Source organism: Ptychodera flava, chromosome 4 (genome assembly GCF_041260155.1).
Source record: "Ptychodera flava strain L36383 chromosome 4, AS_Pfla_20210202, whole genome shotgun sequence".
Classification (NCBI taxonomy): domain Eukaryota; kingdom Metazoa; phylum Hemichordata; class Enteropneusta; family Ptychoderidae; genus Ptychodera; species Ptychodera flava.
The window spans coordinates 26,921,585-26,936,766 of record NC_091931.1 but is presented as its reverse complement, the minus strand read 5'-3'; the positions used below and the strand labels follow the sequence as shown (position 1 = coordinate 26,936,766).

The following is a 15,182-nucleotide window of genomic DNA, read 5'->3' as shown; positions in this document are numbered from 1 at the left end:
AATTAGGAAATATATGTCAAATGATATGTTGTAAAACTGATAACTGGAAAATGATATTTTTCTATCTCAAAGAGTCCTTGAAAGTTGCTGAAAAATCCTTGAAAGTCTTTGAATTTTGAGTGACTTTGAGCATAAGGACCTTGAAGAAAGTATCATTGACAAAGGCAGCAATGATTGGAAACTAATGTATAAAGATGTTGTGTTAAAATGCTATGTCATGCTCTACACTAGATCTCACGTGTGTGAATGCAGACAGATGAAAATTGATTTAGAAATATTAATTTACCATCTCACAGATGGATTATCTTATTCCAACAATACCTGTATCATTAAACAGGAGATTCTGAGGTAATTACTTCTGAAGTATACCTGATTTTAACAACACACCTTTTTCCTGTATTATAGAACATATGTATTAAGTTTATGTTTCTATGCAATTGTCATGAAGACTTCTTGCCGTTCTTTTCCTCCTATGAATAGTTTGCCAAGAGCGGAATCCAGCCTATCACAACAGAGCTCATACTCCCTGACCAGTTCCCTGATGGCAGACCAGATGGGCAGCGCCGAAGATTCCAGCCCACTGGACCCACACAGCAGGACATCCAGCATTGATAAATCCGAAGCAGAGGCCGAAGAGTCCCAGGGGGACCTGCCCAAGGATGTGTTCGCCCTCTGGAGGTACAATCTGGAAATGCAAGGAGTTTCTCCACAGGCGCAGCCACTGCCCATGCCAGAGAATGTTTACTATGCACCCTTGGCTGACTACATCGCAGATAATGGAAACAGCCATACTGCCCCAGCAGGGATCCTGTACAGGTAAAACAAAGGAGATATTTTAAAGTACATCTCACTCAAACCTGGGGTGTGGAAACTGAGCATTGCATTCAGCTCCAAACACATCAACAGAAAAACACAAAATATATCATTTTGCTGATATATGATCTTGTTAAACATAGAAACTTAATTATTCGGCAACAAACGTTATTTGAAACTAACAGACAGTGATTTGGACTGTGTTTCATGGCTTTTTGGTTAATTTCTCTTCCTGTTAAAATTTCCCAAAGTCTTAAATTTTACTTTTTATGTCCAAGTTACATAAAAGTTGAGTTGTTGTGGAAGAGAGTCACACATCATATATCCTCATCTGTTGCTCATTATTGTCTCGTCTTTTGTCCCTTTTTACAGATGTAACCTGGCTTTGATCTTGATGACAGAGCTTGTAACAGAAAGGTTAGAGATCGACTGGACTTCTGTCCTGCCACAGCTACTCCACGTACTGTTCATTGGTAAGTGAGTGAAAACACTGACAGCCTTGTTTTGTTCAGTGGTGCCATTTCTATCATACGGTGCTGGTCAACTGTGTTATTCTCTTCTGCAAAATGTATCTATATAATCAAAGATGTTGGTATGTGTTGACAAGAAAGTAAATTCTAAAGATCAGTTTACATGAATTTACTCAAATACAGCAACTTCTTATCAACTGACACCTTTCCCAGAGTCCAGCTGTCATAGTTAGCTCCTGCTGAACTATCTATCTGTAACTGTGTTTTAAAGCTCAACTTTCTGAACATTATGACCACTGTAAACAACATAGAATGAGTAGTTAATATCACGCTAAGTGCTTGTTGCAACAAATTTAGCCTAATCACCCCCAATTCCCTGTAAACAGGTCCACAATCACCATTGATATTAATAGGTTTGGGCTAAACCATGGTGATGACAGGGTTGAAAGTTACCATACAATAAAAAACTGTGCTATTATTCTATGGCCACATTTCCTAAGTTGTTACAAATTACTGGTTTCAGTGACACTATTTTTATCAGCCGGTTGATTTTCCAAGTTGTCTGAGTTTGAAAAGGAGATCCTTTTTGTTCACTTTCACAGGTTTTGACCACTCCAGGTCACTTGTACATGAACACTGTAAGAAACTACTGGTAAACCTGCTTGTTGTGCTCTCTGCACATGGAAATCACGCCTATGTGGCCAAAATGCTACTGGCCAACAAGACGGTCAGTGGCCTCTGTGCTCTCAGTGAGCCACCAGTACCAAAGAAGGCATACAATTTCACAGGTAAGAAATGACTTCTTGAAAGTGATTTGTAAAAATCTTAGCTGCTTCTCTCAGGTGAAATACATAGTCAGTCGCATACTGATTCGAAAGCTTTGTTAGGCAATCATGTCTCATACTTGAGTGTAGTTAAAATGGCTCACATAATGTTTACTTTCATTTCCTTGCATTTTTTTAAAATCCAAAGCTCAGTTTTGTATTTTAAGAGTTGTGTTTCAATCACTGTGTTGGTACATACCTATATACATCCACGGAATTCTCATAAACATGACAAGCAACACATTCATTGTCTCCCTCCCAGCCCCTTCCCACACCCCCTATGCCAGATAGTGGAGTAATGTTCTGCAAAGAACCTATCCTTCAAAGTCAATGTACAGAAATGTTCTGAGAACAGTAGGTAACAATAGTTTAAAAGGAATTGAATCTCTGATACCTGTATCTATAGCAGTCAATGGTTGATTTTCAGAGGGGTTGGGTGCACAAAGAGGTGTACTACTGTAAATTTGTAATTTGACTGAAATTCTGTCAGTAAACATGGCTTACCTGCCTCTTTACTCACCATGTATGGTGATATGCAAATTAGCATGGACTGTGCAACTTACATGTTGTGTATTGCGCAACAGGTGACAAAGTGACCAGCCAGGATGGAGAGCCCTCACCGGAAGCCCAAGAGCATGAATTGAACCTCACTGGTAGTACAACCACTCTGAGTGGGGCATCCACCACATCCTCCGTGAGCAGCAACGCCACAGTTGTACCGACATCACCAGTCAGAACTGTACACATTGACGTGGAGAGTCTGACCAGTCTCAAAGAGAGCTCCAAAGCCTTGATTGAGTTCCTTGTCACAAGGTATAGTTGTGAAACTTTGAATATGCTCGCAGTGAAATCTGTGTTGAGAGATGCAACGTGTGCCTTTCCATAGCGCTATTCATTAAATTGGGTGTCCAAAAAACAGCAAAAATGTTTGAATTGTGTTTAGAAAGAGAGAATAACCTTGAAGTAAATAAAACAATCATGTTTTCAACATTTGTTTCTTGGTAGGTAGTGCAGTCTATGTCTAGAGATATAAAATGTAACTATCATTTAAATCAGTTATCAAGTAACTTCAAGTATTATACTTAAAAAAATTTGAATCAGACGGGGGTTTAGCACCACAGAATATTCAGATCAAACATTTACCAACGCTGTGCATTCCCTGATGTATTCTTGAAAAAAAATCAATTTTATTAATATTATTTATGTTGGTGGATATCATTAATATGTCAGTACTGAATGTGGTGCATATGTTTTGATCTCCCACATAACAGGAAGAGTCGACCCTTATGGTGCTATGAGGACATCACTTCCAAGGTGTTTTCCATCAAGAGTGCTGAACAGCTGGAGTCATTCCTGAAACACGTAGTGAGGATATTCCGGGATTCACTGCCAGGAAAACAGGTGGAACAGAGATGGGCACAGGTGGCGCTTCATCTGGCTCTCTCGTGCTCTTCCAGGCACTATGCTGGTAGATCATTCCAGGTAGGTATTCAAACAGCATTCCCAGGCATGTACATATAGCCATCTCTAGATCTCTAGCTCTGCGTGCCGTAGTTATCCTTAAGAGATAGCAATGCACCTAATGATAGTTACACCAAAAAAAATTAAGTTTCTGAAGTCATAAAAGACTCAGTCTCTTGTAAAATACCCTTCTTATATCAAAATTAACTAAAGAGACAACAACATGAAACGGTCCTTTTGAGAGAATGTGCCATTGATTAATTGGGTGGTAATTAATATTAGCTAAGAATTATTCACACTCGATATTATAGTTTCCAAGTTTAGAGTGAACTATAAAACCTATGATAAAGTAAATGATCTGCCCAAATTACATCTTTATACATATGTATGTTGTCTATGATATGAACAGGTTTTCCGATCTCTTGGTATCCCACTGTCTGCAAGATGGTTGTCTGATATCCTGTCCAGGTTGGTTGAAACAGTCGCCGAGCAAGGAGAAGACACACAGGTGGGTCCCTTCATTGTGTACCTATGTATCAAGTTTTCTCATAGGTAATTGTGTGCCAGTTGAGATCGGCATCCAGAAAATCTGTGGCAAGTTCCAGCACATCAGTCAATTGCTGAATATCCTTTGAGTCACAAATACTTTGAATGCAAAAGCCTTGTCACAGGGTGAAGTTGTCTTTTCATAGTCGCAGTATGCTCTCACCGATATCTTCGGATGATAGAGTGTCCTATCTGCTGTTTGTTTCTCTGAACCACAACAACAATGGAAAGTTCGTGTGCTTTTTGAAGTTTAAAATACAAACTAAGAATGCATTAGATGCATTGATAATTTGGTCATTCATTCACATATAGCAATATAGTTTATCAAAACTAACAGAATTGATTCAATGACTCGCAAACCCTTCGTCTTACTAAGAAAATGCGTTGAACCATACCTCTGGAGACAAATGGAATATGCCAGAGTCAGGTAATGAAAAGGCAACAGAGGTTTACTGAGTCCTGACATATCACCGTGCCTTTACAGGGTTACGTCATGGAAATAATGCTGACCCTGGAAGCTGCAGTTGACCTTCTGGCTCCGGAGATAGTGACCAGCGAGATGAAAGACGCATTCAAACCACTGCCCGAGTTCTCTTCCAGCAAAATTGCCTTCCGCAAGAGTACCGGTAACATAATGAGTTTGGCTAGCGGTATGTACCTGGGTCCAAAGAGAAGTCAGTCGGTGTCTGTTGCTAGACTCTCTCTACCATCATCACCTTCATCTGCTGATAAACTGATAACAGGTACTAACCACCCTCTGTCTATCTCTCTTCTGTACTAACATAATCCTTTTCCACCCTCGTCTGATTCAGCCACTTGATCCATACTATAGCCAAAAATACTCAAAAATACTAAAAATATCAAGCTGAAACCTCCTCACCATTCTACCAATCCAGTGCCATTTGAAACAAGAACAAAAGATTATCAGAGATGGTGCACAGTACTAGAGATTTCCACAATACATCACGATTTGTACCAACGTAGATTCCCCTGTGAAGTCTACCATGTCTCCCATGTGTAGACAAATTCCTGGACCACTTGTAAAAATTCTGAGAACGTACTTTAAAAACACCTTTCTTCTCAATTCCCATTTTAAAGGATTAAGAAATTGTGCTTGATTGAGAGAAGAGTAAGGATTTTTGTAAATTTTTCACTGATTGTGTCCTCAGCCATACAGAATAAAGTGATGGAAAGTAGGGAGACTAGTTGCACCTGTTTTATGAAACAAAAGGATATTGATTTTTTCCAAAAAGAAAAGACAAAAGAAATTTACATGCTAACTATTTTCAGAGAATGACCCCTTCAGTGGTAATAACTTGCTTCCCAAAACTGGACATTTGCAGTACCTGAAGAATGTGACTTTTATGGTTATTTAATTGTTTCTTTGAAATTTATACTACAATATTTCAACGTACTTTAATAAATATAATAATCAATTATTGTGAGATTCACATTATTGCTTTTATACAGAACTGAAAAAGTTATAAGAAAACTAACGTCGTTGGTACAAATCGAACAGCATGTGGGTAATTTATTGTACTGTGTGGTGTTTCAATAAATTTTACCCCAACTTTGCTATAGACAGCCCCTCCCCGATTCAAATCACTGGGGCTATTCCAAAGGCTGGTGGTAAATTGGTGGTCATTTCTTTTTGTTGAACTGTGTTACCTGTGATTGTAATGCCCAGAAGCACTAGGGGTGGAAAAGGTTGCCGAGTATTGTAATGTTCTCTGCATGTACGTTATCATCATGTTTTTACCTTCACAGTTGCAGCCAGTGCGATTATAGATGGTACACCAAAGTTCCACTGTATTTAGGGAAAACAATAAGAGATGTTGTTATCTTCCAGCGTGATGAACCATGTAGTTGGGACTGTACATGTATTAACCTTTTGAGTGCTATAATTATTCCCACCAAAATCTTAGTGCAACATTTTACCAATTTTCATTTATTTTTCCGTGAAGTTTTTGATAATTATGAACCAAAAGGACATAACTTTTCATTAGCTACAGTTTTTGATCAAAATTGTGGGAAAATCCTGAAATAAATTGTGTGGATCTGAGAAAAAAATCGTCTGCTTTACATTTTATAGAGGCGACAAAAATTTACTTTGGCACTCAAAAGGTTAAATTAACTGCTTTGTACCTTGTTATTAGCAATACTGATATGTATATAACTTCACTGGAACATCACAACATTATCAGCTGCTCAGCTAAATACATTGGAACTTTAGTGTGTTTGATCAAATATTTCATTGGCTATTATGTGCATCTGTCATTGTATGTAGGCCGTTCATCTTGGCTACAAAAATCTCATTGTATAAACTGTTTTACTTGTGTTAAAGTTTGGCAAACATCTCTTCATGTTTCCTGAGTGTAAATATCACAATTCTTGATTTATAATGCAGAACATGAGGTAAATGCAAACTGCAATAAGTGTTCCAAGGAATGGCAAAAATATTTCATCATGTTTTCACAATATTTCATCTCATGTATGATAATGACCCATGTTAACTATAGAAATAAGTTGCGTACACCTTAAAAGTCAATGTTCACAACAGCCCCATATACGGTACTATTATTTTGCTCCTTTTAGCTCTGCTGTCAGCGACGCGGAGCTTATCAAATAGGTTGATTTTCCGTCGTCGTCCGTCGTCGTCCGTCGTCGTCGTCGTCGTCGTCCGTCGTCGTCGTCCGTCAACAATTGCCTTCTCCTCTGAAACTGCAAGTCCAATTGCTTTGAAATTTTATATGCAGTTCACTTGGGGTGACCTCACTTAAGTTTGTTCAAATCGTGGTGAAATTTGCATATTTGTATTTTTGGGGCATTTTTTGGTGTTTTTGGTAAAAAAAATCTTCTTCACTGAAACCGCTTGTCCGATTGCTTTGAAATTTAATATGCAGTTTACTTAGGGTGACTTCAGTCAGATTTGTTCAAATCGTGGTGAAATTTGCATATTTGTATTTTTAAGGCAATTTTTGTCATTTTTGGTAAAAAAAATCTTTAAAAATCTTCTTCTTCAAAACTACCAGTCAGATAGCTTTGATATTTGGTACATATGTCCCTAGGGATGATCTATTTCAGATTTGTTCAAATTGTGCAGAAATATGCAAATTTGCATTTTTAAGGCAATTTTTGCCATTTTTGGTCAAAAAATGTATTTCTCAAAAAGTACTGGTCTGATAGTTTTGAAATTTGGTATACAGGTTTCTATAGATGAACTAAGTAATATGTATTGAATTTCTGATGAAATCTGTAATTTTGTATTTTTGGGGCAATTTTTGCCATTTTTGGTCAAAAAATGTGTATTTCCAAAACTACTCATCTGATAGCTTTGAAACTTGGTATACAGGTTCCTACAGATGAACTAAATGATATTTATTGAAATTATGCTGAAATCTGCAATTTTGTATTTTTGGGGCAATTTTTGCCACTTTTGGTCAAAAAATGTGTATTTCCAAAACTACTCATCTGATAGCTTTGCAATTTGGTATACAGGTTCCTACAGATCACCTTAATGATATTTATTGAAATTATGATGAAATCTGCAATTTTGAATTTTTGGGGCAATTTTTTCCATTTTTGGTCAAAAAATGTGTTTCTCAAAAAGTACTAGTCTAACAGCTTTGAAATTTGGTATACAGGTTTCTATAGATGAACTAAATTTGATCTTTTGAAATTATGATGAAATCTGAAATTTTTATTTTTGGGGGCAATTGTTGCCATTTTTGGTCAGAAAATTTTATTCTCAAAAAACTACTCATCAGATAGCTTTGGTTGACATGTTCTTAGGGATGATCCGATGTGATATATTCAAAGTATGATGAAATCTTCAATTGTGTATTTTTGCAGCTATTTTAGCCACTTTTTTCTGGCCACTGCATTGAGCTATCAAAGATTTCCACCTTCTTCATCAACATGTGTCAAAATAGTTATCTCTACATAAACACAGCGGAGCTATATCGGCCGCTAGGTCGCTTGTTGACCAAAAAAAGGAAAAAAATCATTGATGCTGTGATGTGATTTCCATCCTTACTGCATTCTTCTTTACCATTTGTGTTCCATGTTTGTTTTTTATGTCAGTTGAACTCTGACATATGTAAATCAATTCATGTATTTGCAATGTACCGATATGTTGGATGAAAAATTAAAAGTGGTACAAAAAACATGTGAAAGAGAAGTTGATGCTGTGTCTATTCCAGAGTGATGCTCTTCTGACTTTACCACCAGTGAAATGTGCCATGAAGACAGAAATACAAAACACTGGACATAAACTAACACAACACTTTGTCTTGCACTGTACATGTTTAAAAGAAGGTTGTTATAACATACAGTGTCTCAAAGGTTTCTGTACTGTAACCACCCCTTATAACATCTCATCTAGTAATCTTGAAATTTTCTTGTTATCTCTGTACTAAATTCAACAAACTGCATGTTCTCAATTTAAATACTTTTTATACATTAAAAATGTTACAAAAATATTATGTTTATATTTTTGTTACTTAAATGTACTAATTTGTTTTGTACTTTAAATGTACTAATGTAGTTTCTCCAACATGGAATCAATCCATCAATATGTAATTCTGTCAAAACTTTTGAGTAAACTGGTGTTGATGGAAGTCGAGGTGTCTGATTTCTTTCTCGGGTTTATCTGCACATTTCTGTTTTCTTTAAAACGATTCCCAATGATAATCACATTTCTGACAATCTCCTTGTTGGCTATTGGATGGGAAAGTAGTGGTTAAGAAAGTAAAAGAGTTGTCAAATATTAAACCGAACCGACCAGTGCGCAGGGAAGTTGAAACGAAACTTCCTGCAGATGCAAGGGGTGTTACTGAGTCATATCTTAACCTTAACAAGTGTGTGCAGCAGAGCAGATGTTTAGATATGCCAGTTATATCCATTTTAAGGTCATCATCTCTGTGTTAATAGTAATAATTTAATTATTCATATGGCTTTTAAATCTACGTGAAGGTGTTATCAGAGATGCTAAGTTGGAAATACAGAACAAATCTAGAAAAAAGACATCTCCGTTAAATATACAAGTGTTAAAAATCAGGATGAAATGAGTAAATGCCAACACAACACTAGGCTGTGACTCAGTGTCAATGTCAATGTCATGTTTTGCAGAGCACAGAATTGAGGCGAGGACCCGTTGTTCTACAGTTGGTGAGATCGATGGAAGGAAGCCCATGGCAAGATCACGCAGTGCACAGTCGCTGAAGCACCTTGGCGATCAGAATCTTCTTGACGATCGGCTTGGTTTGCTGGCACAGATTTTCTGGATTTCCGTCTCTATGCTGGAATCTGATTATGAGTATGAGTTCCTGTTGGCAATGAGACTCCTGGATAAGGTGAGGGTCACAAGGTCAACCTGTGGGAACAGAACGATCAAGGAAATACATATGAGCAGATTATGGGTCCTAGGTCACCCTAGGGATAGGTCATGATGACCTTCACTTTGGCAGTGTAGGGAACAAAGTATCACACTCCTGTGAGTTCAGGGTCACAGGGTCAATGCTAGGGAAGGGAAAGGTCTGGGTTATTCATTGGTGAGTTCAGGGTTACAAGTTCAGTCTTGAGCAAAGCCAGGGCAAGTTCATTCTTGAGGAAGATCTAGTTCAAAAGTCACCGTTGGATGAGTTTGTAAGGTAACTTTTTAAGATATGTCTGGCATCGCCAAGCATCCATTTTTGTTAAGTATTGGCACTTATTTTGCTTTATATCTGTTTTCAGCTGCTGACACATCTGAATCTTGATAGGACAGAAAGTAGAGAGAAAATTAATAGAGTATTTACAGAGTTGAAATGGGATGAATACCCAGGTCTACAAGCCCTCCTTCTTAAGGTATGGTCAATTGTTTTGAAGATTAGCAACATCAAGACTTTATGACATTTTGGCTTTACATGAGTAACTCTTTTTGACTTTATTTTTAACATAACATTGATTCTCTTTATGCTGTCTGCCTAGTAGGTTTCTCAAAACTCTGAGTATACGACAGTTTCTCTTGTTGTGTTTCTTTGAATGTTTGCTCTTTTCCATCATGTAGGCACTGTAGTAAGAGCACTAATGTGCCTGTGCCAACATCATATGCTGCATGAATGTGAAAGTGTGTGTGTGTGTGTGTGCGGGGGGGGGGGTGGGGGGTAGGAAAGTTGTGTCATGTTCAGTAACTAAAAAATAAACTGGTATTGATGAACAGTTTCATGGATAGATTAGTCAGGTTGTTTTACAGATCCACCAATGCCATTTTGGATGACCATAAGATGAAGTAGACCTCATTAGTATCAGGTGATTATTCTGAAGGGTGTGTCAGAAGAGCGTTCCCAGATCCACTATCCAGATAGCATTCATGCTACTCTGAAATTAGTAGAAAATGATAATTAGTAGAAATGATCCCAAATGACCATGATCATCTATAAGAGCATAATGTTAATACCTACAAATACCACACAAGACACACATTGATCTTGCCTTGTCTGTATTTCAGGGTTTCACCTCCCAGGTGACCAGTGATCAGACCCTACAGCTGGTTGCCAAACTGACCCTATTTACATCACTGCCAGTGGTTGACCCAACAGGTGTTGCTGGGTTTCCCATGAACATCATTGCACTGCTTCCAAACCTTGCGGAACACTTTGAAAATCCGGACAACTTCAGCAAAGAGTGTGCTGAAAGCATAGCACGGGTGAGAACTGTCTGTAGATTATTGAAAGAACACACTTTTTTTAAGCCATGAATTCTCTGTCGGTCAAATTTATCATTCTGTTTTGAAACATTATAAAGAAGACCCAGTCCAAGGAATACTGTGCAGTTAAAAAGATCAAAGCTGGATAGTAAAAAGTACTGTTTAAAGTTGCCCGAGATAAAATTTGATCCTACAAAAATATTTCAATTTTCACATGTATCAAATTCTTTGGAATAAATCATGATTGTTGTGAAGAGAATAAGTTTAAAAAGGTATATGTACATGTAGGTTGAGGCAAATGTAAACAAGTGAGACTTTGCCTTTTATTGATATTTTAGTTATATTTATGATTTTAACTTTCTTTTTTTCCTGCTTTTTTTTCTGCCATGCAGGTTTGTGCTGAAAAGTACCCTAAGCTTGATTCACTAGCCACAGTAATGGACATGTACAGTAAACGCACCTACTGCAAAGATCGTCAGTCGTGGACGTATGCAGTATGCAAATATGTACATGATGCATTCCAACAGCTCAGCATTGCCATGCTCACCTTTCTAGTAGAGGTAAGTGGTCTGTTTGTGTCTGAATTGCTTGATGGGAAAAGGTATGATTCTTGTACAGGGTAAACTTGACCTCAGATAATAAAGTTAAACCTTTGCTCCTACTTTGCTTAGGAGCATTGTCAAGCATTCTCTCTCATAATCAAAGTTTGGTCACCGTGCTAATTTTTGGATTAGAGAAGGAAATAAGCTTTGCAGATAGTGACTATCCTGAATTGCTACCATTCCTTAATTCAACCAATTTGTAGAAAAAATATTTTCTCAAGATCTTTCAAAACTTGCCCATGCAATCTGTAACTCATCAAGCAATTTTTAAGATTTTGAGAGTTAATTAAAACATTTTTACCGGAGGCATATTCTGCTCAAGGACAACAATTGTAGTGGAGTTTCTCTAGGTTCTACGGATTCACCACATGCGTTCACCACATTCATAATTTGCAAGTAGATTTTATATATTCCTAAAAAGTGTTGAAATTTCGGAATTGTCCTAAAAAGTCCTTTGCAAAAATAAAATTCACAGTAAACTGGAATAAAATCCGTCAGCAGTTTTTTGAAAGGACTAGTTCTATTGTGGCAAGTCAGTCATCATGAAAATACCCTTGGAATATCAGGAACCCTAAAGAATGTTGTGAACATGCAATCACCCATGGAAAATATTGAACCTCAAATATTTCTGCAAGTTTGCTGAAAAATACTCCAACGGTTATAAAAGTTTCATTGGCGTTTGAGTGAACCAATCCTGTTTACTAATTTAGTTGTGACCTTTTGTTTTCATATGTCGACTGTTTTTGTCATTGCATAGGTACTGGAGAAAGGACCCATCTCTCACCAACATGCAGTACTACAGATTATCAAAGACATCATATCCAATGTTGACTTAATGGCAGCACCTATGCAACAGGTGAATGGGGACCTGCTCCGTGTTATCACAAAATATGTGCAGGTGAGTAGCAAAAATGTCGTCACTCCGTTTCCACTTAGTGTTGTACGATAATATTTGAGATCTGTCAACTGTAGCCATACAATTGTCAAAAAATGCAATTGAAAAATTAATCTGTAAATTTCATTGTTTTTTGAACATGACTGTATTTGAAAATGTCCCTCCACCTGATGACAGGCTCCAGTCCTTGATTCTCCTTTCTCAATACCACCCAGTTCTTCTCTTATTACAGTAAAACACAAGTTAGTTCCTTACTCTATTTATACCTGCAAGCTAGAAGAAACTGCTTTGCAGGGAAGAATCTTGGAGTGAAAGATAAACTTATAATAACATTATCAGTTTTGTCATGTTTTGTTCAGTCTCGTGTTTCAACATAATTGCATATGACAAATAGTCATTTCACTTGAGATTTGAAAATAATCAGTATTCTTTTCCATACCCAGAAAGGTCCTTAGAGTCACACACTCTGATTATTAAAGTTCAATCTTGTTTATGTTCGTCATAACAGGGAAATCACTGGCAGAAGGCTCTTGATATCCTGCAGTTGGCCGTCAAAGGTTCCTCCAAGATTGTAACTCCCCCAGTCAACAATGAAAAAGACCCTCACGATGGTTTCCTGTTTGGGGAGATTGAACCAAAGAGAAAGAAAGATTTACCGGGAAGAACCCTGGAATTCACCTTTGACCTTTCCAGGGTGAGTTATATGACCTTTCACCTCTTTTTAATGGTGACGTTGTGTCTGTAGTTTGTGAAATCATTGATATTTGTCAATTATGACATTTTGCATGGCTGTTGACGGTTATGTATGTAAAAGATCAGGACGAACATAACAAAATTGACATAAGAAGGAAAAATTTAAAAAAAGACAAAATTAAGATAAGAAGGAAAAATTTGAAAAAGACATTAGAAAAGAAGTGGGTCATAGAATTTTTATTTCAGACATTAAATGGACATTTTCATGTTGATTCATATAGAAGGGTCTGTATTTGGTATTTTTTAGAACAGTATCAAAATGTAAAGTACATTGAGAAGTAATTGAGGGGGTTTGCTTTGGCGTGGTGTAGGGTGAACTCTATTGTGCATAATCTGATTCTAATTTAATACTAACATTATCAATTTTCATGGCAACGACTGTATCTGTCTGTAACAAGGCTGCACTCCGAGAGTTGAAGAGAGTGAGTTCCAGTCAATAACACTTAATCATTCCTAGTTTTCTATAGGATTTTAAAGGGGCGTACTTGCTTTGCTAACTGCTAAATGCCGCTTTGGATCGGGAAGCTTTTATTCGACAAGTGTTGCTTAATGTAGAGAAACCTGCCCGGCACTACAGAACCAATAGCTGAAACTCATTTTGGTCTTTTCAGTATTTTTGACTTTTATCGATCCTAGGTGTTGTCATACTGCCCAGACTGTACTAAAACTATAGCTTGAATATTTACGCCAGTGAAACGCTCTAAATTCCAAATCTGATTATGGTTTGACAACATCACAAGATGACCTGCAGATGACCATTTCTCAGTTCACATACTATAATGTATGTTGGTTGAGTGTGAAGAATTATCTTTTGATGTATAAAATCCATTGACAAAATTAAACAAGTCATGCAGAGTGGAAACAAAAAAATATTGAAACAGACGGAGTTACAGCTACTGGGACATGATGTATGCTTTCCATAACAATTGCCGCAGCATTTGACTGTGTGCTGAAAGTAGGCAAGGGTTCGACGCAGGGAATAGGTTTCAGCATTTTCATCTAATCTGTCGCTTTATTCTGTGCATACCATTGAAATGCTGGTTTTTTTCCCCTCCAAAGGCTCCCATAGGGCAGCTACTGATATGCAATTTCATGTATGCCATGGTAAATAACCTTGTGCGTAAACTAAAATTTCTAGTACCGAGCGCTCATATCCCGCTGTAGATTTCAAGCTTTGCTATGAAAACAGTAGGGTAGTGACAAACTTTGCGGTGTAAGGGTGAAGGACGCATGCAGTGAAACTTGCAATTTTTTCAGTATTACAGTATAGGTTTTGTAGACGTATTATCCAACTCATAGAGAAAAAATCTTAGAAGGTTCTGTATTACTCGGTAATTAAGCTTCTAACAGAAAAGTTGTTTCTCTATCTTCTGTATTCGCAACAGAGACATTGTCATAAATTCATCAATGTAATCATATGCTTCAGTAAGCAGGGCACTATTTAGACTAGGCTAATTATTCAGCTGTTTACATTTCCCGTCAAATATTGCTTACCATGATCCATAATTAACAATGTCAGATGATTCCCCCATCCCCGTAATACATTACAATATTATTCAATCCTTTCACACATGTAGATGCTATTCCACATCTTAATCTAATACCATGATATTTTTTCTGACAAATTTGATTTGGTGATATTACTTGTACATATTTTCCATGGCTTTCCAACTGTTGATATTTTAATGTTTGTTAGTTGTAGATTTCATAGGGGTTTTGGTACAGGTATTGAAATTGTGTAAACTTTGTGTAAGCAATGAACACTCACTGGTGTCAATTTCTCGATTTACAGACTCCACTTCTAACCCACAAGTTCCCATCCATAATGACCATGTCCACCACGCTCAGCGATGAGTCGGCCACCAGCAGCAGTGACACAGAAAGCATGGTCACGTTGGCCACAGACATCCCTCTCTCCGTCGTGTCCTCCCTGCCCTCGCAGGCAGCAGCCACCATGAGCTGTACCGTCAATCAGAATGTTGTGTCATCGTGTTGGAGGAAACCACAGCTGTCACAGAGACGAACCAGAGAACACCTAGTCAGTGTGCTGAATGTACTAGGCCAGGATGTGGGACTCCCACGCAGCCCCTCGGTGAGTGACATAGTCTGGGGTCAAAGGTTAAGGTCAAA

General features: G+C 37.6%; 1 protein-coding gene across 1 annotated transcript in view; it reads left to right on the top strand.

Moving 5' to 3' along the window:
* LOC139131328 (protein furry homolog-like) overlaps positions 1–15,182 on the top strand; it is a 105,538-nt gene that overhangs the window by 69,943 nt on the left and 20,413 nt on the right. The window contains 15 exon segments of the mRNA XM_070697337.1: positions 481–816; positions 1,186–1,286; positions 1,886–2,071; positions 2,692–2,920; positions 3,379–3,589; positions 3,978–4,076; positions 4,599–4,857; positions 9,245–9,468; positions 9,851–9,961; positions 10,605–10,802; positions 11,195–11,362; positions 12,162–12,302; positions 12,808–12,993; positions 13,451–13,474; positions 14,845–15,144. Coding sequence (XP_070553438.1) covers positions 481–816; positions 1,186–1,286; positions 1,886–2,071; positions 2,692–2,920; positions 3,379–3,589; positions 3,978–4,076; positions 4,599–4,857; positions 9,245–9,468; positions 9,851–9,961; positions 10,605–10,802; positions 11,195–11,362; positions 12,162–12,302; positions 12,808–12,993; positions 13,451–13,474; positions 14,845–15,144 — 2,773 coding nt within the window.